Source organism: Ixodes scapularis, unplaced genomic scaffold (genome assembly GCF_016920785.2).
Source record: "Ixodes scapularis isolate PalLabHiFi unplaced genomic scaffold, ASM1692078v2 PGA_scaffold1__304_contigs__length_218370807, whole genome shotgun sequence".
NCBI classification, from domain to species: Eukaryota; Metazoa; Arthropoda; class Arachnida; order Ixodida; family Ixodidae; genus Ixodes; species Ixodes scapularis.
Window position 1 is genome coordinate 130,775,529 of NW_024609846.1, and position 26,026 is coordinate 130,801,554.

At 46.1% G+C, this 26,026-nt stretch overlaps 1 protein-coding gene across 1 annotated transcript in view; it reads left to right on the forward strand.

Moving 5' to 3' along the window:
• Positions 1–26,026, forward strand: part of LOC120848698 — a 92,151-nt gene that overhangs the window by 16,629 nt on the left and 49,496 nt on the right. Inside the window, exons 2-3 of the mRNA XM_040220713.1 lie at positions 11,396–11,523; positions 16,048–16,135. Of these exons, the coding sequence (XP_040076647.1) occupies positions 11,396–11,523; positions 16,048–16,135 (216 nt within the window). The remainder of the gene's footprint in view (positions 1–11,395; positions 11,524–16,047; positions 16,136–26,026) is intronic.

Consider the following 26,026-nt stretch of genomic DNA (forward strand, 5'->3'; position numbering starts at 1 on the left):
CACACAGTGAAGTTCCTCCAATATTTGTTCTCTTCGTGTTCCTTGCATGTTTAGAAACCCTACGGTAACCCTCTCCTGCCATTTGCGCTTGCGTCGCCTCCGTCTACGCTAGGTCCACAACTTAAGCCTTTTACTTCCCTCCTCGGACCATCCGCGTGGAAACAAGGTAAGCTTACGTACGGTGCCATTGCTCGTTATCCCTCAACTGAGGCCGCACCATCTCTGCTACCATAGTACATAGAGCTGCGGGAGGCATCAGCGGCACACATGCTCGGGTGGCATGTTGCATTGGCAGCACTTGTGGTAATGCTGGTTAATACATTTTTCCCGATAAATACATGCGTTTATTTACAAATCTAAACTGAAGGTCCGCCACTGTTCATGGCGTCGGTAAGAATGGTCTTTCTCTGAGCGCGCGATGGAAGCTCGTTTTCGACTTTCTCTTCCACTTCGCTTAGCGATATCAATTGCCCTCTTCTGGGTTAATGCTCAACACAAAGTCCTTCAAGTGTGCTGGCTGCTTGATATTGCGACCGCATCTAGCTGTAGTTCTGGGGCCGATGTCCGCCTGGACGCCCGTAGTGTTGTCCATGGAGGCTCCGTGGCCTTCCTGTGCTTCTGGTGGCTTTACCGCTGATGCTTCGTTGGTGGGCTCGAGGTTCGGATACGCTATGAACGGAAATGTTTCCACGTCCACAGCTTCTGTGTTCTCTCGTCGATGGCGAATGTTATCCACGTGTCGACGCTGGAGTTTTGAGTCGACTGTCTTTGTTTGGAATGAGTGAATCCCCATAGGTTTCACTATTACTGCTGTAATCCATGCAGGACTTCTACTAAAGTTCCTTATGTAGACGGTTTGCCTTGTGGAATAATCTTCCGTCACTCTATCTGTAGAAACTTCTCGATCTTCGTTTCCAGTTGCCCATTGCTTCATGAGGTCGAGGGGTGTGGAATTTCGCCGACCGAACATTGCCTCGGGGAGTGCCTTCCCCGTAGCAGCAGAGATTGTCGCATGTTGTCGGAATAGGAACCTGGCGATCCTGCATTGCACTGTTTCCTCCGTAAGCTTCAACAGAGCTTTCTTTCTTTCAATCACCATCCGTTCTGCTTGACCATTAGTTGCCGGGTGGCATGGCGCGCTTGTATAGTGTTTGATACCGTTTTTTTTTTAACTAGTTCATTGCGCCTGACACAAAATTCGGTGCGTTGTCAGAGACGAGGATCCTTGGTACTGCAAAAGTTGTCATTACAGTGCGCACAGCATCGATGACGCGCGCGGACGTCGTAGATTGCATCGGCTTGACTTCCAGCCACTTAGAGTACGCGTCGACGACGATCAGATACGAAACTCCTTCGATTGGTCCGGCGAAGTCATTGTGGATGGTTTCCCAGGGTCGAGTAACAGATGACCAGTCAGGTGCTGGTACTTTCGGCTTGGAGCGATGATGTTGTTGACAAGTCGGACACGGAGCTGCGGTGGCTTCGATGTCTGCGTTCAGTCTCGGCCGCCAGAAATGGCTTCGGGCAGTGCTCTTCATAGCAACAATACCTGGATGATTGGCGCGCAGCGTTTTCAGAGCTTGCTCGTGAGCCGCTCGCGGAATAACTACACGTGCTCCCCAAGTTACACAGCCATTGTATGTTGCCAACTCGTGTTCTCGACGCTTGTATGCCGTGAACTCGTCTGTGGTCCAGTTTGAGGTGTTACCGTCTTGTAAACCTTGGTAGATCGTCGACAACGTCGGGTCCTCTTTGGTTAGTCGTGCTACGTGTTGACCTGTTAGTGGTGGACACCAGTGATCTCTATGACAATTGCTGGATCCCGTCTGCCCGCTCCGCCAATGCGGCCACTGGCGGCCATCTTTTTGGTAGAGTTTTATTACCTCTAGCCAAGGTACGGCTCCTGCAGCCACTATTATCCATCCATGGCAGACAGCATTTTGGCAGGTGTGGTGGCAGGCTGCCGTCAAAACAGGGTGGGTGATATTTCGTGCTTGATTAAAATTGTTTGACGAAACATGTTTTTGAAACCCGGCGTGAACGGTAGCCCGATCTTTGAGGACCCGGTGAAAGTTTCACGAAATCGCAGCACAGGAGAAAAGCAGCACAGCATTGCCTATTTGACAATGCAAAAAATCCGGTAATAAAAAAATTAATCGGTGGCCGAGTTGGCTAAAGCGCACACCCAGCTCGACGCGCGTGGAGCGAAAGCTCGCGCTACAGAACCCAGCGATCCTGGGTTCGAGCCCCACCCCTGCCCGTTTCGATCTGGATGAGCATCGTACCGGCGTGCGGTCGTGTATCACTACTGCATGAGAATGTTCAAGATTCCAGGCTATATGTTGTACTCCACTGGCGAAATTGCTCGTCTACAGTAAAAACCAGTGTCGCCTCATACTGGCAGACCAACCTTACGCTATAAATCACTAAGACGTCCAATTTGACTTCGATTTGACGCGTCAAGATAGGCAATTTAATGTGAAGACAAACGTATGTTTGGCTACCGCATGCATCTTGCCCCTCTTTTGTTACTGCAAATGCTTCCAATAATTCTCTGGTAGTTTTATCTGTGCCCCTCCCGATGATGGTGATGTTGTTTGCAGCGCAGGCGAATACGCAGATGCAGCGGCATTCTCTATTTGCGACTCCAACTAACTATAGGTGGCGCCACTCATTTTCAAAAATGGCGGTTATAGTGAGGGTCGGAGATCCGTGACGGGCTGTCGAGCCTGTCTAGTGTACTGGCCTCACTGAGCTACACAAATTATTTCTAGTTATACAAGGAAGCTAGGGAGTTATTAGCGCAGGTCACCTCTTTACCCTGAAAAGAAGAACGGTGTTTCGCGTAATATTTACGCAAGGATGCGCGTTTTAATTCCAGAGCGAAACTGAAACTAACCTATATTTTGGATTTAATCTCTCGAAAAAAGTCTTAATTTTGGATTCTTTAATAACTCAAGATGTATCTCACATCGTAGTTATTTAGTTAAAGAAGTTCTTCGCGGAAACATTATTTTCTGACATGCATGATCGATCCAGGCTGCATCTGTAGTTGTTGAAAAAATCAATGCTGATATTTGTGTGTTCTCGCTGTCTTTTCTCGCTCAGATAATTGTCATGGGAAATAATGAACTGCGGCCTTTTAGTGGGTTTTTGGGTATTTAGATGATTAATTGCTTTAACATTACTCCTAGCACAAGAATAAGAGAATAAATAAAATTTTGACAATATGCCCACAAAACCTATAAATTATAAATAAATAGTTAACAACCCAAAAGCAGAATCCGAGTCAGACAGCTGAAGTGTGTGTGTGTGTGTGTTTTTATAGCAACGCGCGACGCGTATGACTTTATATTACATCCAGTGTTTGACTGTTCGTCTACCTCGGTAACGATGTCAGAGTTTTTCATATGCTAAAAAGGAAACAAAATTATAGCTTTCTGGGGAGACTATTATGGTGAAATTGCAGATTTTCGGGATCTTGGCGTTGACTGGGGGCACACATTGCCGCGATATGTATTAATAATAATAATATAAAAATTCAGATATTTTAGTACGTAATTGTTTAAGCTCAAATATAACTTGTTACTTAAGTCTAATTTCAAACGCGCGAACAAATATGACTATCAAAAGTGTGCTAATTATCATCACTGGTGCCAAGTGCAACATTTTTAATTACCAAGTAATGAAATAATAATAGTCTAAAATCAACGAAAACATTCTAGCTAATGTGAAAAATTCATGTAAAATTATATTAATTGTGTGTAAAGTAGATTTTGCTGTCAAAATCGTGACTTTTGACAATCGGGAAAACGTTCAAAGTCGTCGCAATATCCTTCCAGACCAAATGCCCAAAAGTAAAAAAAAAAAGAGAATACAAAGAAAAAATAAAACACTTTCTTTAATTATTAATCTTTCCATAACATTTTGTTACTTTCATTTTTACGCTCCGTCATTTTGCCAATCTCAGCCTTTCCAGTTGGAAGGGACGCCTACCTGCTTGCACGTCTGCTCACTGCAGCACGTTTCGTTGGCGTTGGAAGCCGGTAAAACAGTAACGAGTTTTAGTATCACGTATTCGAGCGAACGCAAGCGCTGTGTGTTTGCGTAAGCTTCGCGTGTTCGACACTGCGCGTGCGCGGAGCCCAAAATTGCGGTATGGATGGCGCATGGCGATGAGGCGCACGCATAACGTAGGGCACGCAACTCTAACGCAAACGCACAGCGCTTTCGTTTGCTTCTATGCGCAATACTAAAACTGTTCAGTAAGGTAAAATCCCATACCGGCAGCAGCACTACGTTGGGACAGTAAAGAGTGTTGTTTGCATTCGGAAATGACATTTCGCGAGCCATGATCGCGAGCAGTTCCGCCGTGCCCGCTGAGCAGGAGAATCGGGGGGGGGGGGGACCCTCACTAGAGCGCTTCCCGTTCCCGCCACGGGAGGGCGAGCGTCGAGCTGGAGGCGCGAATAGATGTAAAGGACCTCTTCTACTCCGTGCCTCACGAGGGGCTCTTTGTGTCGGTCCAGGAATGTATTAATGAAAACGGTGTCATCAAGTTTCAAAATGAGTGTGGCGTAGGAGTCGGTGGGTTTATGGAACTACTAAAGTTTTATTTGCAGTTGACATTAATCATGTATGACGATGGTAACTATGTGCAAAAGGAAGAAATTTTGATTGGCTCTTGTGTAGCGCCGGTACTTTGTGACATTTTCTTGGCTAGATGTGATCAGGCAATCAATGAAAACTTAGACGAGGAGTGCGTTAACAAAGTTTTTAGATACGTTGACGATTATCTTGTGGCTACAAGAAGGTCTGAAGTGGCCTCTGAGGACCGGAATGTAAAAGCAGTGTTGGATGTGTTCACTCGGCATTCTGGGGAGCTAAGGTTTACCCATGAACTACAGGATGGGAACACCTCCAATTTTAGATCTTAGACTAGATTTTGAAGAAAGTCACGTGTGTTGGCTTTACCAACCACGCTCTAAGAAGGGACTTCTCCCTTATGATTCCGCCCACTCTAAACTCGTAAAAAAAAAAAAAAAAACTTTGCGTCCTCTTGCCTCTAGACCGCCTTGGAAAAGTCATGCTACCGTTCAATGTCAGAGCGTTTTAGGATGCAGGTACAGCGGCTGACAGATGCCGGCTTCCCAACGTCAGTTATTCTGGCAGTGGCGCAGACGTCGTTAAAAAAGAGAGACCCACAACCAGACCCCAGGTACTCCCTTACATGTACAAAATCCCGCATACTTTGAAAAAGGTAGCTGGGTGGTTTTACGTCCCTGTTGTTGTTTCGGCACCACGAAAGTTGGCGCAACTCTGCCCTAGAATAGCGGAAAAGGCTGGGGGCTACAGACAATGTGCCGTAAAGCACAGGAAAAAGTATGTTGATTGTGTGGTTGGTGTGGTGTACAGGATCCCACTAAGCTGCGGAAAAGTGTACATCGGCCAAACTGGCCGATGAATTAATCACAGGGCACGTGAAGATGACTGGTCACTTCGGTCGACCGCTGGGGGTCACTTGGCTCTGCATTGTACTGCCTGTAAATGCCAGCCCCAATTCAATAACATCACCATCATCGGGAGGGGCACAGATAAAACTATCAGAGAATTATTGGAAGCGTATGCAATAACAAAAGAGGGGCAAAATGCATGCGTCAGCCAAACATCGGTTTTTCTGCACAAAAAAGAAATTGCCTATCTTGGCACGGGCTCAAGCGATAGTGAGGTTTACTTCGTTGGTGTTTTTTTTCAATAAATGTTTAGTTGTGAGTTTAGCGCTTGTGTTGTTCGCTTCCTCCTTTTGTTCTTGTCTATTTTTGCGCGCTATTTATTTCCGGTCACCATTGACCAACTCGCCTACATCGCGACACTAATCCAGTTTAAATTCGTCTTGCTCAATTCGATAGTTGCTAAAAGTTTGTGCCCTGAACAGTACAGGTCTAATTATGGAATTATGGAAAAAAACCAGCTGAACTAAGGAAAAGGTAGAGATAGAAAGAAAGACACCCGATCGCTGGACTACCAACTGTTTTTATATATAAACCTCCTCTTCATCCTCTTCCTCTCCTTCTGCATAATTCACTTCGTTCCCCCCTTTTCCCCTTTGTTTTACGTTTTATTTTACAAGATGTTGACCCCCTCGGAGAAATAGTTTTTCGGTGCGCAACAAGGTGATTGAAGGTGCACTAACACACCCATCTCCTTTTTCTTCTATGGCAGCAGCTTCTAACATCTCCCGCGCGAGCTGGCTTTTGTGGCGTGCTACGATGTTAACTTGCGCGAGCTTCGCCGTGCACTTGCATGCTCGGCAATGCGCAGATAGGTGCCCCGGCGCTGTCAGGTGCTTTAGGTTGGCTGCGTGCTCACGTGTACGCTCGTTGATGCAGCGTCCCGTTTGCCCAATGTAGCAGCGCCCACATGTCAGTGGTATGCTGTAAACAACCTCTTTTTCGCACGAGGCGAATTGTGTCTTGTGCCTGGTGTTACATTGACTGATCTGGTTGGTCGATGACTGGTTGATCTTCCGGCACATTGAATACGCTTTGTTGGGTGCCGAGCACACAACTTGCACGTCTTGTCGCCTGGCGATCTTTTTTAACTTGTGGGTAACCCCATGTATATATGGGACCACCACAAAGTACAGGTCTACTTTGTCGTCTTGAAATTGCCTTTAGTGACGCTTCCAACCCAAAGTCCACGGCCCAACAAAACAGCTTTCTCTGGCTGATTTCACTCTTACCGTGCGCGCCGGTCTTTGTGATGCTAATCAATATTATAAAACGCAATGGTAATTTCCATAAATCTTCAAATCCACAAGAAATGAAATGAAATCCCTCCTATATAAAAGCCCCCTCTGACAACAGCACAAACAGGACGCTATAAACTGGACTGTTAGATCCATTTTAACACATTCCTAACCGAATTATGTTAGTTATAATATTTCGACGTCTTAGAAACCCGGGTTCAAAATATGTTGAAAGTCACCAACTCACATTTATAATTCTGGAGAGTGGGTAAACAGACAAGACAACACGAATATTCAAATACGTAGAATTGTTGTCTTGTCCTTCTATTTCCACACTCTCTAGGGTTAAAAATGTCAGTCCTTAACCAGCTCGATTGCACCCTTGAATTAACTTCACAAACTCGCTTGCATGTTCAATGTTATTCATAATTAATATTTGTTTGCTTTTGCTGCTCAGCTCAATCAATGTCTTGGTAGCAGCCGTCAGATTCAAACGAATTTCTCGACTGCTTCGCGGAGTTGGTGAAAGGAATCAAAGGTTCCCATGGTCCAAATGCCCATAGAGCAGAAACAGATAATTCTTGTGGGATGATACAGGGCTGTATAGGACCTCTATATTTGTGTGGCTATCGCAATCAGAGGTTGGAATTTTAGGTCGCCCTCACTCACCCTCACCCTCACAGCCACACTCACCTAAGCCCCTCACTCACCTTCACCCTCAAAGCTACACTCACCTTCAGCCCTCACTCATCCTCACCCTCACAGTCACACTCACCTTCAGCCCTTCACTCACCCTCACTGAACCTCACGGCCCTCACCACCCTCACGGCCCTCACGCCCCTCACTCACTCATGGCCCTCACGCTACTCACCGCCCTCACGCCACTTACCGCCCCCACGGCCCTCACCGCCCTCACGGCCCTCACGCCCCTCACGCACTCATGGCCCTCACGCCACTCAGGCCAGCTTCAGATGGGGCAATTTTGCCCAGAAACTTTACGTCGCAACACCAGCAACACGGGCCGCTTGCGATCACACGCAGCAACCAATTGCTGCAATTTGCCATCGTCATCATAAAATTTTATTTTGCTTGCACTATTTAGACACAATTACGCGTTATAAACGTGTTTTTATGCATTTACATCTCGTTAAGAATACTAATGCACATTTCTGAAACAGTTTATTTCCAAAAAAAACAAAAACGATCGATTTCAAACCAGAACCAAGTCTTTCGGTGTCATCATCACCGGCACGAGGTATCACGTGAAAATTTTGCGTCCCTGATTGAATGCAGCCGCGTCAAACGTATTCGAATTGCTCCGAATTGCTTGCTTATTTCGAGCCGGACCCGATCTCAGCAATTCGTGTCGATCTAGGGAAAGCTAGAGAACAACCCGCCATTAACACCAAAATTGCTGAGAAAGATGCTCGTTATGAAGGGCGCCTCACGCACTCACCGCCCTCACGCACTCATGGCCCTCACACCACCTCATGCACTCACCGCCCTCACGGCCCTCATGGCCCTCACGCCTCTCATGTCACTGCCCTCACGCACTCATGGCCCTCACACCCCTCACGCACTCACCGCCCTCACACCACTCACGCACTCATGGCCCTCACGACACTCACCGCCCTCACGCCCCTCACGCACTCATGGCCCTCATACGCCTTACCGCCCTCACCACCCTCATGGCCCTCATGGCCCTCACGGCCCCCACGGCCCTCACCGCCCTCACGGCCCTCACGGCCCTCACCGCCCTCACGGCCCTCACCGCCCTCACGGCCCTCACCGCCCTCAAAGCCCTCACCGCCCTCACCGCCCTCACCGCCCTCACGGCACTCACTCACCCTCACTCACCCTTACACTCATGAATTTTCCTGGTTCAGAAACTCACTCACCCTCACCTCACCTGTGAAGATGAGGGTGAGTGAGGGTGAGTGAGGGCCCTCATGAGTGAGGTTTGCCGAGGTATGATCGCAATATCTCTGTAGGGAGAGAACTGTGGCTGTGCTACCCACAGTTCTCTCCCCACAGAGATATTACGATACCCACACAAACATACAGGTATTATAGAGCCCTGTATGAAGGTTTCGCGGGTTGCTATAGATCCTTTATGTGTACTCTCGTCCTCACCTACCTAATAGGCGTACCCGGTATGGGCGACGAAGAAATACTAAAACGTTTCAACCTGTAACTACTAAAAAAAATAAGGGGGAGGCGAAACGATAATGTGTGACGTTTACGATTATATACAAAGTGTCTTCCACTGCCGTGGCGATGGCAAAACAATGTTTTCGCCCATACTGGAAGTGACGACATTTCAAGATGGCGGCACCCTTGAAGAAAGGGTCTATAGGTGACCCACGCACCCTGCGGGGAGAGGACTGTGGGTGTATGGGACATGTGGGAGTTTGTGCGGGTTGCTTTAGGTAACCTACACACATTGTGAGGATAGAACCATGACCCTGTGGGGGTGCGTGTGGTTGGGTTGGTTACTTAGGCAACCCACACGGTATAGCAACGTTGGCTCTGTGTCGGGACTTGTTGGAGGTTGTGTGGGTTAATCAATTATTCATTTAATTAATTTTTCAAGCATCCCACACATGGACCTCGAGTACTTTAGTTTTATGAGGGCAGCCTTTGGGTGTGTAGGCAACATTCCAAATATTGTATATTGCACCTATAAGTCAACCAAAAATAAATATGAAAAAAATTATCAACATTTTTTTATGGGTCAGAATTTGGGGATATTAAGGCTTATATTCAGACTCGATCTTTACGCGGCAATACACGGTAGCTAGTGAGAAACAGAAAAATAGTCTTAGCTCTAAAATGCTTCCATTTTGATAGTTTTAATTCAGCTTTAACACCTGGTCAATTTTTCGTTTCATGTCGACAGATGCTAAACATACTTTGAATGCTTCGGAGTCTATATTTATTACTTATTATTTTACTCATGGGTCAGAGTTCATCCTGATCTTCGCTGCTTAGTATACACTCTTCTTTAGTTGCAAGTCTTAACTTCTGTGTTTGCCTGACTTTGTGGACCTAGTATGTTCTGCAATGTTGTGTCCATGGCATTGCTGTGAAAAGGCTTACAGGTTGTGAAATATACAGAACAGCCGGTAAATTAATGAAAATACATTAGACTATTGCGATCCGAACAAATACAAGTTGACAAGTTATTTGGACTCTCAATATGTTTCTTTTATATATATCCAATAGATTGAGAACAAGTAACTACAAAAGAAACAGCTAGTACAATGGAAGTGTACATGATAAAACACAATTAGTTACAAATGAAAAAAACTGTGAGTGCGCAGGCGAGCTGGTGGATGTTGATCATACTGTAGAAAACCTGAGACTGCGGTAAAAGCAAGGAAACGGAGTCGAAGAAGAAAGAGAGGGGAAAAGAACGTCTCAAACTCAGCTACTGCGTTGAGGAAATAAACGCAGTAGCTGAGTTTGAGACGTTCGTTTCCCCTGTCTTTCTTCTTCGACTCCGTTTCCTTGCTTTTATCACAGTCTCGGGTTTTCTACATTACAATTAGTTCACAGCTGAATGGTGATTTTATCTGATATGTATGTTTGAATTATCAGATAACTTTTAAGCCAATTTAAGTTTTCATGGTAATGATAATGATGTCAATCAAGCTCATATGTTCCCAGTATTTATAAATTACTACAAGAAGTCATGTGTTACTGTACTGCATGATTTTTAAGGGGTAAGGAGAAGCTGAAAACATAAATATAGATATGCACGGAAGCACAACAGTATTCAAATGAGAAATCGCTGGCAAAGAGTGTTAACGCACCACGGCTAGGGCCAAGTGGGGGAAAAGCTGAAAAGCTGCAGAACCCTGACGCTCTGAGCTCTTTCCCCCTCCTGACATTAAAACTATAAAACCCTCAACGGCACTCAAATGGGCATCAGTGATCGAGTGTGTTAACGCATCGTGGCTCGGAGCACGTAGAGCGCGACAGCAGACTGCGTACGCATATCTGGTTTGTGGCGATAAAATTCAACTGAGGTGCCTGCAATCGGGCAAAGGCCCACTGTCATAGACGTTTTGCAAAGCATAGAGCACTCTCTGCAAAGCCAGAAGGAATGATAAGAAATCATTTTATAGAACCGGGTGTGGCAGACAACGGAGACGAAAAAGAAAAAAGATGGCCAGCGGACGGCAGAAGACGAGTAACGCGCAATCCTCTCTCTCTTGAGAGTCGCGTTAACGCGCACAATGTTGATATGTCCCTCTTTAACTACATGCAATGAAGTTGAAGACAGACGAGATGTTCTAAGTTCATAAGAGTAAGAAATGCTGTTGAGATCTCCAACAAAATATACATGCTTCGAGTTCATTTAACTGGTCCGCAAAATCGATTTCTCCCCGTTCCTGGCTGGGTGTTTTACTTGAAATTGAACACGCGTGTCAATGTGTGTATTTAGATAGCCCAAATTCCTTTGAAAACAAAGCCGATTTTAGAGGTTCTTCAAGATTTCAATTAGTTGTACAAGGTTTCTTAAGGAGAGCAAGGTGAAATTCTACATTTCCGCTGCGTTGCTTTTCTGACCAGTTTTCACGGTTGTTATAAATAGGTAAAAGCAAATCCAATCACATCCTACTCGTTTTTTGCCTTTTTAAGATTCTGGCCCAGCTCTACAAGCGAAAGAAAAGGAAAAGGAACTCGAATCCCTGCTTCAAGGATCGTTGATAACTGAATCTTCTGATGGGTGCACCTATCAGTTATTACCCTATTTTGAGAACGAAATGGTACGTATTAGGTCCCACTAGATGAACATTACTACTTGAATGAATATTCCAATTACTACAGGGAGTTAACTTTAAAGTAGGCAAATCTATTACAACAAAAATTAAGAAAAAATAAACGACATATCGTGCGATTATGAAAGAAAAACAAACATATTCTGCCACTTTAATTACTTAACAAAACACGCTAATAAAACTAGTGCATAGCAATAAAGCTATTACGTGTATGTATATGTGATATCCTCTCCTAAGCATATAAAGAAAAGATAAAACACTTTAACCAACGCCCATATATTCGCAAGCAATATTGCATATATAGCGGCCGTCTTCTTAAAAATGTAATTAAACACAACAGGTAGTTCATGATTTATTGCCATGTTAAGAACCGAGTATATGTAATGGTGAAACAAACCAGTTTTTGTTTTTCAGGCGGAGGTGATATCGACGAATAAAGGAATGGCCTAATACCCGTGCCACACGGGCATCGCGAATGCCATTTACAACGAAAGAATTTGAACGTTCGGCCAATCAGCGCGCGACACTCCAAGCTTGGGGCGTTCCACGCGCGACAGATCGCGAGCCAATTTGTTGATCACACGAATTCCATTAATTGTAAATGGCATTCGAGTTGCCCGTGTGGCACGGGTATAAGATTACTTAAAGGGGCCATGAAACGAATTTTGGGTTGGGATGAATGATCTTAAAATGGGACTTTACTAATCGCATATCGTTTAGTTGGCCAAATGAAAGAGGGTAGAGAGTCAACCGCCAGCTTTTTGGTACGAACATTTGAATATATAGTGGAATATTTTGTACCTTCTTTAGTTCGAAAGCTCTCCGTCTTTTCAATATGATACATCCGCGGGTCCGTCGACGAATATTTGGATCCACGTTCGTGACCAATGAGTGCCTTGACGGAACTTATCGTCACTGGGGAATGACAAGTTCTATGGTTTGCATAAAAAGCACGGTGGAAGCTAGGAGTCATCGCACCGGTGGCGAAGAATGTCACGACGACGTGATTAAACAATTCGCATATGAGTTGAGGATTAAAGCAAAGAAAGAAGAAGTAGGAAAATCGTTTCATGACCCTTTTAAGTTTTGCTCCACCTGCACGAGGGCTGGTGCAGCCGAGGCATCAACGAGTACAAATAAATCGCCCTTCTGTTTTTGCTGTGCAAAGGTTTCAAAGCTTTCAACAGAAGGCGCACTTTCGAAAGGGTCTAAGATAAAATTGCTACGCTTACTGGAAGTGCCCCGGTGGTCTTCATAACGCTTCGAAGGAGAAAAAAACGCAGTGAACAAGACTTGGCTGTTTGGCTTGGACAAAAAAGCATGGTGGGCTTGTTTTGCTACGACCCAGGGTCGGGCGTGGGAATAATGCTCGTTTCAATTTAATCATAAGAATATGGCATTTATGCAAAAAAAATCGAAATGCTGTCACATTCAGAAGTAATCTGCAGTAAAGCACTGCAAAAACGCGGCCCCGTTTTTTTTTTTTTTTTTCTTTTTTAAAGTTGTACACGGTGTTTACCATACATGTAAGAATTTAGAGGTTTACTATATTTGTGAGGAGCGTGTTGATATACGTTTGTCGCTTCATGCTAGAGGTGTGTTGGTATACGTTTATTCTTTCGCTGGAAGTGAAAGTTTATACTCACAAATATTTTGAATTTGATTTCTGTTATATAATAAACACGATTGTTCAGTATACTGATAATATAAAACATTAGCAAAGCTTTTTTCTCTAAAAGATGTAGATTTCTTATGAATGTTGTGCTGTTACTCACACTAGATATCAATATTGCAATTACGAAGATTCATACGAGCCACTATCCTGCCACAAAAATATGTAGTGACAATTAACAATATTTAGTAACTTCACTGCTTTCAACAATTTGGACAAAGAGCACAACACACTTACTCCAGGACATTAATTAGTTAACCAGACGCGTTTTAATTGCATCCATTTATTGTATTTTCCTTTTTCTTTAGAATATGGCGCTTATAATCATACATAGAATATGTCTAACTTTAAATATAATTGCTTTTCTTTGTGAGTTTATATTAAGGTTATTAATTTGGGTCATGTTCTTTTGGCTTTAATCTTCACAATTACATTTTGCTACAAAATTGTGTATAACTTCATCTGAAAAAAAGAATTACTAGTGTCATTGCGACACATTGCTAAACACAAAAAAGAATGATACAAATGTAAAGTTTAAAATACACGTTAATTTAGGTGACATTGGTGCTGCATATAAAACAAAAGGAAACCACAGGTCCTGCGACGGCAACGAAAGGGCGACTGACGCCTTGCCGCACTCGACCATGGTTGTTCTTTATCGTTCTTTTTTTTTCCTTTCGCCTTTTAAACCAGTTGCCGTGCATGAAATGCGTCTTCGACTGTACCACGCATGTGTTGCATCGAATGCGGACCCGAAGTGGAAACAAATTGCGTCACAGGAGCCGGCGTGTTAGGTCGCCAAATTCTGTGATCCTGGCGTTTAGTTCTACAAATATTGAAAATGAATGTGGGTTATTTGAAAACGACGCAATATAAAAGTTAATCTTCACAAATATAAATATGTAAAAATGTTTAGCGAACCAAAATTTTTGCAGTAAGCGAAAGAGCGTTCAACTAGAATGCGCCTTCTCTGCTGAGAGTTTTTGAAATATGCAATTTTCGAAACTTTTTGTTTCTAGATTGTTGGAATTTATTACGCAGTTAATTTATCAAGTTTATGAAACTTGAATTGCCAGTTGCTAAGCTGGTACAATATCGTATAGGGCGAATGGCAACCAAATTTTAGTCTACCATCAGCACAAGTCTGCCCTATGGAATTATGTTCATAGCCGTCGAAGGCTCTTAGACTCCCCCTATGGAAAACTGACCGCTGCCGTTTTACTCTCTTTGTACTAGCGGAATCTTACAATTAACCTATTTGAAACGCATTACCATATGAAAACAAAGCTGTGACATAGTCTTATGGTGATCCCACGTTCACTTTCGTATTGACTGTCCCTGGTTTGCGATCACATGGTGAGTAGTCGTAGGACGCTATAAGCCAACGCTCTGTTTCCAAACAAGCCCTCACGAGGTGAAAGCAAACGCGCAGTTTCCGCATAGGTGTGAGCACTGCGCTTTCGCGGGAACCGCGTGAAGTAGAGCGTTTGCGCTCTGCCAACAGCAGCGCCACCGCAGCGGCGTGACATCAGTTCCGCGTGTGCGCGTGTGCGCGTATAAGGTGTCTGTGGTCATTTTTTTATAACAGACTCTTTTATTCTTCACTCTATACATATAATGTACAACCATAGCCTCCTCTATACTGACAAAGCCTGGCAGGTCGCCACGAGACGCGGTCGCCGAAAGTGAAAAGGTAGAACGGCAGACAACGATTGAGAGTAGAGGCACGTAACGGGCGCCCCGCTGCGGCGAGACGCTGAAACACATTTCTCCCGAGTGATGGAATGTCCGCTCGTGCTCCTCGCGTTCCTCGCGCTACGGCTTCTCTTATCGTCGGGTTTGAAAGCCATGTTTCGGGTCCTCGCCGCTGCAAAAGCTGTGCGCTGACTTCCAGGTTCCCCGTGAAATGCTCTATACTACCAGATCTTCGAGCTCCATATCTGCGACCGGGCACTCTATGGCTCCGTCGTCGAACTGCCAGGTTTTGTGAGTATAGAGGAGGCTACGGTACAAAGCTCTCAAGGTTAAGGCAAGCGCGTGGTTTCATGTTCTATCTCATTTGCTCGAGAGCGCATAAAAATGACGAGCAAAATAGAAACGTCCATATATAATACGCAGGCATGAACAAACAGTTTTATTGTCGACGTAGTTACGTTAAAACTGGTGGTCAAGGCTTTCCTATACTTCGCCTCACCTTAGCACAGACTATTGTTAGCCGCGCACGATTTAAGCGCGAGCTATTTGCTTTGGATGAAGCCTCGGCGGCTGCACGAGCGCTCGTGCAGCCAAAGCTCCAGTCAATGCAGTCGGGGTTACCCACTCGCGCTTGAACAACCTTCGCAGTTAGTCCATGCTAAGGCACGGCCGAACTGGACGCTCGCACTCTCTTTCAAGAGAAAGAGAGCGCGCGCTTCCAGTCCGGCCGTGGCTAAGGTAAGAAGAAATATAGTTCCGTGCTCCTTCTATGAAAATATTAGAGAACGTTTTTAGGATGTGGGTGAATATTTTATAAAGGTTGTATAAATAAAAAAAAAATCAAAGTGATGAGCATACATAAACAAATGTGTCACGGCAAACCTTTGCGAACTCCTGCTCAGTGTCCGTGTGAAGATCACAACGAATGCCGAAGGTGAGGACGACAAGCGACATTGAACCACGACGAAAGCTACGAGTATTTTGGTTAGATGTTGAAAATCAACTTTAAATTTAATGAACACTAAATATCGTTGCCTGGTGCAAGAGTTTGTTTTTATATATTTTACCGTTGAGTTAAAAGTATGAAATTTCCCTGTTTTTTAGAGTTACCTTCTTAGAAATAATACGAATTATTACATTTCTAGGATAATGGTTTCCTGTACGTAAATTGTACAAAATCTTGCCCGGAGGGACAACATGAAACTGCTGTGACTGGAAACGAATGTGTCGTAAGTCTTTATAGCCTTGATAATTAGTACCTAGAGTGATTGCCTCCTGTCATAAAATCATCCTGAATATTTTTGGGGCATTCGGCTCTCTGTAAAACGTTATAAAAATTGAGTTCAGCTAGACTGCAGACATTGTTATAATTCCCGGAAGGAATATAGACCAAAATAATACAATATTATGGGGTGCTAATTAGAACCTTAGGGATGTATTTTGTGTATTCCTGGGCCCGATATAACTGGTGCATTGGTTTGATGAACATTCAATCTTCGCAATAACTTAAAATTTCGTCGACCATAATGTAGAACCGTAATATTACCGAGGATTTCAACGGCCTTGAATTCATAGCACATATCTCAGTTAAACTTTATATGTGTGTGTTGTATTTGTTAGTTTTTGTCCATCATAAGAGGTGGCGCCACAAGTATGGCCGCCTCGGAGCCGTATATTGGGAGAGTTTGGCCAATGGGCGAAGTAAAAAGCGCCGAATACCCCCCCCCCCCCCCCCCCCCCCCCCCCGCGGTTACGGCGTAAACTAAAATCGCGGCACAGTGTCGACCAATCAGCAGACCGCGACGTCACAAAATTGGAAACGACATTTAAAGCGTGAAATAGAAGCGTTCAATCTCGGCGTCTCGGTGACAGTTGGCTCTGGGCCGGCTTGCTAGAACAGCGTCTCAGCTGAGACTGGCTGAAAGAAAACTGTGCAAAGGCTGAGGCGCACGAGTGTCTTCAGACGGCGCTTGAGTCCCGCTCAGTTCGTTCGCTGGCTTTGGCAGTGATTTCTTTCCCCTAGTCTCAGCTCAGACGCTGTTTCTAAAAAGTCAGCCCTGGTTTAAAGCGCACGTTCGTTTATTCTACCGTTGGATACGAACGTGACGAAAACCTCACATGTATCAAGTTTTCAGTCACCAAGAGGTATATCTTTCTACTCGAGAAACGCTAAAACGGCTTTAATTAGTCGAATCGCATATTTAGAGCTCATGATCACCGCTAGGCGCTGTTTTGAGGCCTGTGGTTGGCCCTGAGATGCTGGCCTATTCAAACCAATGTATGGCCAAACTCTCCCAATGCACGGCTCTAGGCGGCCGGTTCTCACATGCAGCGAAGCGCTAATGTAGCACTGCTCACGTGTTGTCAGCTACTTATCGTCTGCCATGAGCAAGAGTTTTGACGGTATGATACAATGCTAGTGAATGCTCACGTCACCACGCGCTTAGCGCAAGGTCAGCGCTATGTGTAGCGCTCCGCTCACGTGTGAAGGCCGGTTCTGACATGCAGCAAAGCGCTGATTGATTGATTGATTGAAACATTTATTTGGAAGACCACGCCTCTGGCTTGTGGGCCTCGTGTGGCGTGAAGGAAGGGGAAAAAGGAGCTAGCGATGACGATGGATCAGATGTACCGTCCGATCCCGGAGGACCGGAGGTAGTAGATGATGGATGAAAAGACAGCTGTTCTATCTGCGGACTCTGAGGACCTCGGGTGGGTCCATTCCCATAGGGTCCTCGATCGAAGGTGTAGAATTCAGCAGCAAGCGTACCGCTATGAAAGAACGACCATCTCGTCCAGTGCCTTGTGATGAACTGATATTATATGACATAGAAAAAAGAGAAGAAAGAAGATAGGTTCCTTAAAGTGAGATATGTAGGACAATCAATAGAAGAAGTGAAAGAGAAATAGCAGAACACAACATTTTCCCCCCTCCCCTTTTGGAGAGAAGACCATATACAAGATGCACATAACAAAGCCAGTCATAGATATTATACATACACAACAAAGATGCACAAAATCATAATTCAAAAGAAATTCAAGTTAAGCATTCATTATCACACACTTGGCCTAGGCTATTTTTAAAGCATTCGCACTGAACACTCATACTCCTGTACACAATATCTCAAATTACACTGTCAGAAAGTATTTTTACAAAATTCCAGCAAGTTATTTACAAAACTATGGCAAGTTATTTACAGAATTCTTGCAAATAATTTCACTTCGGATAATAAGCGTTAAAGAAATATGTAAACTTCTCTTCCCCCCAAACACAAATATAGACAACTGTCACGTCTGTCACCGCGGGTCAGAGACTCACATCTCTAAACCACACAGGTGGTCGGCGAGGTCGGGTCGATCGCCGAAGCTCTTCCACTGGGGGAACGGAAACTGACACTGGAGGAATAGTAGCATTCACTGAGGGAACGGGAATTTCCGGTGGAAACCTCACTCTTTGGTGTGAACTTGGTGGTACCGTCACGGTACCCTGTCGAGATTCAAAAAGACCGGTTGGTCTATCTGGGCATGCTTCGTTTCCATCCTCATCTTGTCCCCGTGGAGGTGGAAAAGGCGGAGGCGTATGTGGCCTTAGCTGCTGCCGTTGCCACTGAGTAGCCTGCTGTGTTTGGCCGCCACTCATGATGAGGACGCTTCCTTCTAGAGGTCTCTTTGAGAATTCTCTGTGTAGGCAGGTGCTCAAAAGGCTGTGTCGTTGCTTGCGACGACTTCTCAACGGTATCTGCGCCAGGTGGAGCCGTTGCCGCCGTAAGCTTGGAGGCGTCCCAGATGCGACCGTCATGAAGCTTGAAGGTCCGTCGGCCGACACGCTCCACTATTTTCACTACCGGACCAAAAGCTTGATCTCCCTTCTTTACCTTTCCTGGCTTCCTGACGCGCACCCATCCGCCGACCTCAAATGTCGGAACTTTGGCAGCTCGCCGTCTCTCTGTGTAGCGCTCGCTGTGCTCTTGTCTCCGCTGCACTCGGAACCGCAGACGCTGCAGCTCCTCAAATGGGTTCTTCAAGAACTGCGATGGAGAAAGGCCGATGATGTGAAGCCGGTTGCGTGGCTTGCGTCCATGTAGCAGAACCGCAGGAGACAGTTCTGTCGTTGCGTGCGGCGTACAACGATACACGCACAAGTAATCCAGAACGGCAGAGTGAAATGGACACTTTTCCAGTGCAGCACACTGTAAGAACGACTTGAAGGTACGATTAAATCGTTCTACTTGCCCGTTCGCCTGTGGATAATACACGGAAACCAGGTGATGGGTAATACCTCGCTTAGCCAGGAAGCTCTCGAATTCTGCAGAAGAAAATTGAGGTCCATTGTCAGACACAATGGTGTCGGGGTATCCTTCCCGAGAAAAGACGAGCCTCAGGAAACCGGTCACCGTGCTTGTCGTGACGTTGGAGCAAGAATGGAGTTCAGGCCACTTTGAAAAATAATCCACGAGCGTGATGCAGTACCGATACGCTGGTGGTGAAGCTTCAAATGGGCCAACGATGTCGATGCCGAGATTTGACCATGGTCGCTCTGGCAAGGGCACGGGTTGCAAGGGTGTTGGCGATGTCTTTGCACTCTTGTCAGCCGAGCTACAAACACCGCAGGCTTGGACTGCCATTTTCACCTCCGCATTCATGCGGGGCCACCAATATAGTTCGCGAAGGCGAGTCCGCGTCCTGACGATGCGAGGGTGTCCCTCGTGTGCTCGGCCGATGAGAGCGTTTCTCATACTAGTAGGAACGACGAACTGTTCACCGCGCAGCAGAAGATCGTCGTGCACAGAGACTGCCTCTTTAGTGGCGTGGAAGATGGCTTCGTCGGAAGACAACGCCCTAGATGGAGGCCATTCCGACATGACATAAGACATCACTACAGTCAGCTGGGGGTCATCCGCCGTTTCCTGTTGGAGTTGAGCTTTTGATATGCATTCATCGTTCAGAGCGGTAAAAGACACAATCTCCTCGTCAAATGCTGTCCCTCTCTCATCTTCCGCTACCGGAAGTCTGGAGAGAGCGTCCGCTACTTGATTCTCTGCGCCACGCTGGTACTGTACTTGAAAGTTGTACTTGAGCAACCGGGTCGACCACCGAGTGATACGGAGTGGGCAATGTCCGGTTCCTCTTGTGGCCAGAAGAGCGACGAGAGCTTGATGGTCTGTGCGCAGAGTGAATTGGCGGCCCCAGAGATATGTGTGCCATTTTTCACAGGCCCACAGACACGCAAGCGCCTCTCGTTCACCTGAAGAGTACTTCCTTTCTGTGGCAGTCAGTGTTCGTGACGCGAAAGCAATTGGGTGAATGTCTTGTCCGTGAAGCTGCTGCAACACTGCTCCAATTCCATAAGCTGAAGCACCCGTAGCTCCGACGATAGGCAGCTCTGAGTCAAACATCTTTAGCGTTTGTGCAGAGGACAGCAGCGTTTTCACCCGATTGAAACTTCGATCTGCTGCCTGGTCCCAGATGAACGGGGTGTCCTTCCTCAAGTACTTTCGCAGCGGTTCCACTTCAGAAGCCAGGCGTGGTACAAAGCGGGAATAATATTCAACCATTCCTAGGAATGACCGCAGCTGCTTTAGGTCTGTGGGGATGGGTGCCGCACGAATAGCGTCGACTTTGTTTTGTAGGGGCGAAATCCCCGCAGCACTAACTTTGTGCCCCAAGGAAGAAATTTCTCCTACGTCAAACACGCATTTGTTGTTGAGTTTCATACCAGCCTCAGATATGCGCACGAGCACTTCTTGCAGGCGTTCCAGGTGCTCCTGCTGGTTCTTACCTTAGACAACCACATCATCGAGGTAGAAAAGCACCCCTTTGCAGCCCTGTAATACCTTCGCCATCATCTGCTGAAATGTGGCTGGCGCTGAGGCTAATCCAAAACACACTCGCTTAAAGCGAAACAGTCTTTCATGCGTAATAAACGCTGTCAAATCCCGACTGTCGGGGTGCAATGGGACTTGATGGTATGCGGCAGCGAGATCTAATTTGGAAAAACGCTGCGCTCCATGTAAGGCGTTCAGCAACTCTTCAATGTGTGGAAGCGGGTAGCTGTCGATTACGGCCGCTTTGTTCGCTTCACGAAGGTCAACACACATGCGAATACTGCCGTCTTTCTTCTGGACGACTACTATCGGTGACACCCATTCGGAGGCATTAATGCGTTCGATTACTCCAGCCTCCTCAAGACGTTTAATCTAGTCAGAAACTTGTTTGCGAACAGCTTGAGGAATACGTCTCATACGATGTTTAAAGGGGTACTCCACCGATTTTTTGAGCTACCTCAACTAACTATATTTTCTGACTCCCCGGCCTTTACTCTTTCCGGTATGCTATTCAGAATCGCGAAATTCATAATAGTTATTGCGAAATCGGCAAATGAAAATGATGCAAAAACCAACATTCAAATATACGCGCGCTTTTCAGGGCCGTGACGTTAGTGGCAGGCAGGCTTGCCAGTCGAGCAAGCAGCCAAAAAATAGAATATGCCGATCATTTGCTCCGTGCTGGAGCGCGGGTACTGCAGCGAGCTTCCCAAGCATTCATTTGACACCATGAAACTGCTTCGAATCAGTTTAAAACAAAATCTACAGTCCAAAGAGTGAACCCCTGCCTTCCACTGACGTCACTTTTTCACTGTTGCCAGTAGAGACTTCGAGCTTGAAAAACACGGTGAGGGCCAAAACTGTAAATTCAATAACTTCGCGAAAAAACAATATTTTGACCTAATATTTGGGATACTATTTTCGCGATGTTTGTTGGTTAGTTTAGCGAAATTTCAAGCAAATCGGAGACAATGAAAAAATCGGTGGAGTAGCCCTTTAACGGGAGTGACAGAGGAACGGACCTTTATCTTACAGGTGACTCCCTTGACTCGGCCTAGTCCTGGGGTGAAAAGATGATTGAAGTGTGTCAGAGATGATGGAAGTCTAGGAAGAGAAGACACAGGCTTCGCTAAGGCAGTAGGTAGAGTCAGACTTGACTTTGCTGGTGTCAGAAGCCGTTCAGTCCACTCTTCCTCCAGTGCAGCTGACCAGTCGTGCAGCTGAGAGGTCGCGGCTGAATTTGATGGCACTGACTTGGTTGTCAATGTAGGTGATTGTGACGACGTTGACCGTTGTTCTGCCTCACATGTAGAGGCCTCACCGGTGTCACTGGTCGCAGTATAAAAACAAGTCCGCGTTGCTCCGCTCATTTTGATGTCCAGCGCCACAACGGCGTCCATGCCTAACAATGATGTGCCTTGGTCTGCTTTGTAGAATAGCACTTGCGCGTGACGCTGCTTGAATATCACCATTGCCTTGAAGGCTCCCAGGATTTTAATGGGCTGACGCGAATAATTCAGTAGCGTCACCGGTGGTGATATGACGAGTGCATCTCGCGCAAACCATTGCATGAACGTGGCTTTGTCCATTATTGAGACGGATGACCCGGTGTCGAGCAGGAACTGTATCGGCGTTCCAAAGACTTTGGCGCTAATGTAGACTTTTTTCGTTGGTGATTCTGTTATATGGCATACGATCTCAGAATCATCAACATCGTCGTCGTCGTAGTCATCATAATCTGAGAGCACCTGCTCCATTTGCTTGTATCGCGATCGCTGGTAGTCCCGTCGTGTACTTCTGCATACGCGGCCAAGCTGACCCCTGCGACCACAGTTGTAGCAATAGAGGTTTCTTGCGGGGCAGGCGTCGTAGCTCTGGCATCGATGAGGACCATTTCCGCAGTTGGCACAAGTACGTGTGTGGCGAAAATTGTCATGTCGCCTTGAATGCTGTCGCCCTTGCGAGCCTGGCCTTGAGCAAATTGGCTGTGCCGCGGGGTCCTGACGGTGGTCCGACGAGTGTCTAGGTCGTGGTTGCTGATGACTGGAGAACGGATCTCGGCCGCTTCCCCCGCAGGTCGCACACGCGTCTCTCAAGGCAGGACGTTGTCTCGCAACCCCTTGGGATGATGACCTCCGTGGAGGTGGCGGCGATGTCTCATAGCATATCTGTTGTGAAGAACTATGTTGATGGGTAGGCTGCTTGAATGGCGTTCTGGAAGCATGTCCTTGACGTCGTCCGGACTGTCTCTCCCTGGGTTGTCTCGAAGCTCGGACGTCGCTGTCTGATGAATGCGTCACTTGACAGGTCTGTTCACTCGGTGCAGCAACGCTTGCCCACTCTCGAACCTCTCGACGTGATCTTTCGAGGCTCATGACGGTATGCATAACAACGTCGAACAGGAGAGATGCGTCGAGGACCATCCGTTCCTGAATTTCAGTTAAAGCCACTCCAATCATTAACTGTTTCCGGATACAGTCTTGAGTACGGCTTCCAAAATTAGCGTTGGCGGCTAACATCCGCAGAGCCGACAGAAAATCGCGAAGGGACTCGCCTTCTTTTTGTCTTCGTAGATGAAACTGGAGCTCCTGAAGTGTCACATTGGCTGGCTGCGTAAATTCAGCCTCCAGTAACTTGACTGTTTTCTTGTAGACATCAAGGGGAGCTTTCACAACTTGTTCGCCGCCTGCTGCTGCCAGCGGTGCTAGCGCTGCCTCAACAGCAGGCTCAGGCGTTGGTAGAGCGTCGTAAATCTGCTGGCCTGCTTCTCCGAGACAATTGAGCAGCACTGCCCGACGGCGTTCTGCACCAAACTCTTGAGCGCCACTTGCCAGCAAATAACGCTCGAACATCTTGATCCATCGCTCCCATGGAATGGGCGGAGGTCCCAGCTTGACCAAGAACTCTGGGGGTAACTTGCCGCCCGAGGCCATGACTAGTCCAAGATGGCTTTTCAGCACTCGGTGATGCCGTTCGATGTAGTCGCCATCTTGTTGCTGGATCGGTTCTGCACTCTAAAAAAAAGGGAGGATAAATGGAGGAAAAAGCGATGTTCCTCCCTGTCGCCTACGGAAGGGAGGAAATTGCACCCGTTCCTCCGTTTCACCGATTTAGATGCAGCGCAACCTGGTGGCGCTTGAAAAAGGGACGAAAATTCCTCCCCCATGTTCGCGCCGGCAGCGGCCGCTGCCGGCGCAAACGTGTTCAATGGCGGTGACGCAACTTGAGGGCTTGGTTATTGTCACCTAGAGCAATCCCACTATTGCCCATGCGCGGTGCTAGGAGAGAAAAAGCAGAGCTGCGGGGGATAGCGGAGGTACACTAGTTTAACAAAAAAAAAAAAAAAAAAGCGTGGCGCGTAGCGCGGCGTGTGTCTGGCGAGTATGTGCCCGCTTCGAGATCGCGCTTATTCATTGTGGATGAAACCTTGCAGCAGCGATAAGTACAGGTGGCGACTCATCACTGGCGTGACAAGTACGACCGCTTTCGTCGCGTTACTTATTGCTACATGACAAGTAGACATAGTGACCCTGGAGCGAGGGAACAAAAAAAGGACGGACAGACACGAAACTATGTGTATCTATTCTTAACCAGCTCGCCTGCCTATTTGCTTTAACTTTAGTAACAAGTAGAGCGCATAAGAAATAGTCGTCATAATCGTGGAATTTTTTTTTTTTTTTGCTTGATCACGTAGTTGCTAAGATCACTGGTCTGTTCGAGTCGACACGTCTATACGTTCCTAGCCCCGTCACCTCCGCGAGAAACATATACTCTTGAAATAAAGCGTAAGTACTATACAGCGAAAGGTAATCCGTGCAGCGTTTATTTCAGTTCTGTGTAAAACAGAACAACATATCCAGTCGATAGGAACGAGCACTGCGTTGCAGCGAGCGACTGCGTCCGACACACGCTGAAGTCCGTGGACATCGGGACCACAACCGGCTTGCGGTAACACGCGTTTTTTCAAAGCCCTAGCCCCGCACAAAAATGACACTGAAATGACGATTCGGCGAAGGAACAAAGCAACGGATCCGGGAAACAAGGTCGAGTATTCATTCGGGAAGAGTACACTTGGAAGAAAGGGTAGTACAGACATTCCCTTCTGGTTGCGGGGCGAGGGGGGGAGGTAGGCCGGATCCGCGGTCTTGGAGGAACGGATTCACCACAGCGGACGGTTCACCGTCGCTCCTTTAGTTTGTGCGGCATCTCCTGCTACTGTGTGCTACATATCAAATAACGCACTCGCAAAAAAAAAAAAAAAAGTAAATGTAAAGTGGACGGATAATTCCTTCGCACTTTTGTTTTCTTTTATGCGGCCAACTTAGTCCCTTATCGGGCATTGTTTCTCTCGTGTCGCGAAACGAGCGCGGGCCGGCTGTAGTACACAACCAAGCCGACCCGGCGTCAACAACGTGGATCTCAAGTCTACTCGTCGCAAATGTACTGGACGTACTTTTAAAAAAAAGCAAGGATGAACATAAGCTTACTCGATAATAAATTAATGTTCTATTTAGATAGCGACATGAATAGAAGACCACTAACAATAGATGTACAAACTTTTATTTTAGCTTTAGTGTCCGAAATAGTTGCATTGCGTTAGCTCTCGTAACGCTATATTCTGCAACGGGTCAAACGTCCTTTGAAACACGAAAACACGGCTCCACTACGGTATGTATAGCGGAGGCCACACCCGTAACGGATGGCTTATAGAGTTGCGGAAGTGACTGAACGATCTACTAAAACTTTCAACACGGCTGTTTAACTTTCTGACTTGGGCAATGTGATTTTTTCAAGCGGTTGCATTATATCACCAAAGGCAGTTTCATTTTATTTCTCTGCTTTGATACCAAAGTCATGGTCCGTGGGTCCTTATCGCTCCCCGCACTTATTTTTTATAGGAAAAACGCTCCAGGTTAGAAAATTAAAACAATATTATAATTCTCTAATACGGATGACAAAGCATTACCTAAGATATGTTCTCTGCTGTTGCAACGAGTCTTGTTAAAACCAGTAATATTTTTTGACTGAAAAATTCGTTGAAATACTTGTGCAACAATCAAAATTAATTATTCCCCCGCCAAAACTTAAAATAGATTACACTGGCACTGAAAACTCCAATCAGGCAATAGCTTGGTGGCAAATTTCAGCACCAGTTTTCTGCATTTCAACACTGCATTGCCAATATGATTCTTCAAACTTACTAAAAAAAAGATAATAAATAAATTTTAGTTAATTAACCTAATTATCTACATTTCCTTTCTTCAGCATGTTGAATTAAGAGATGGGGGCTATTCCCAGA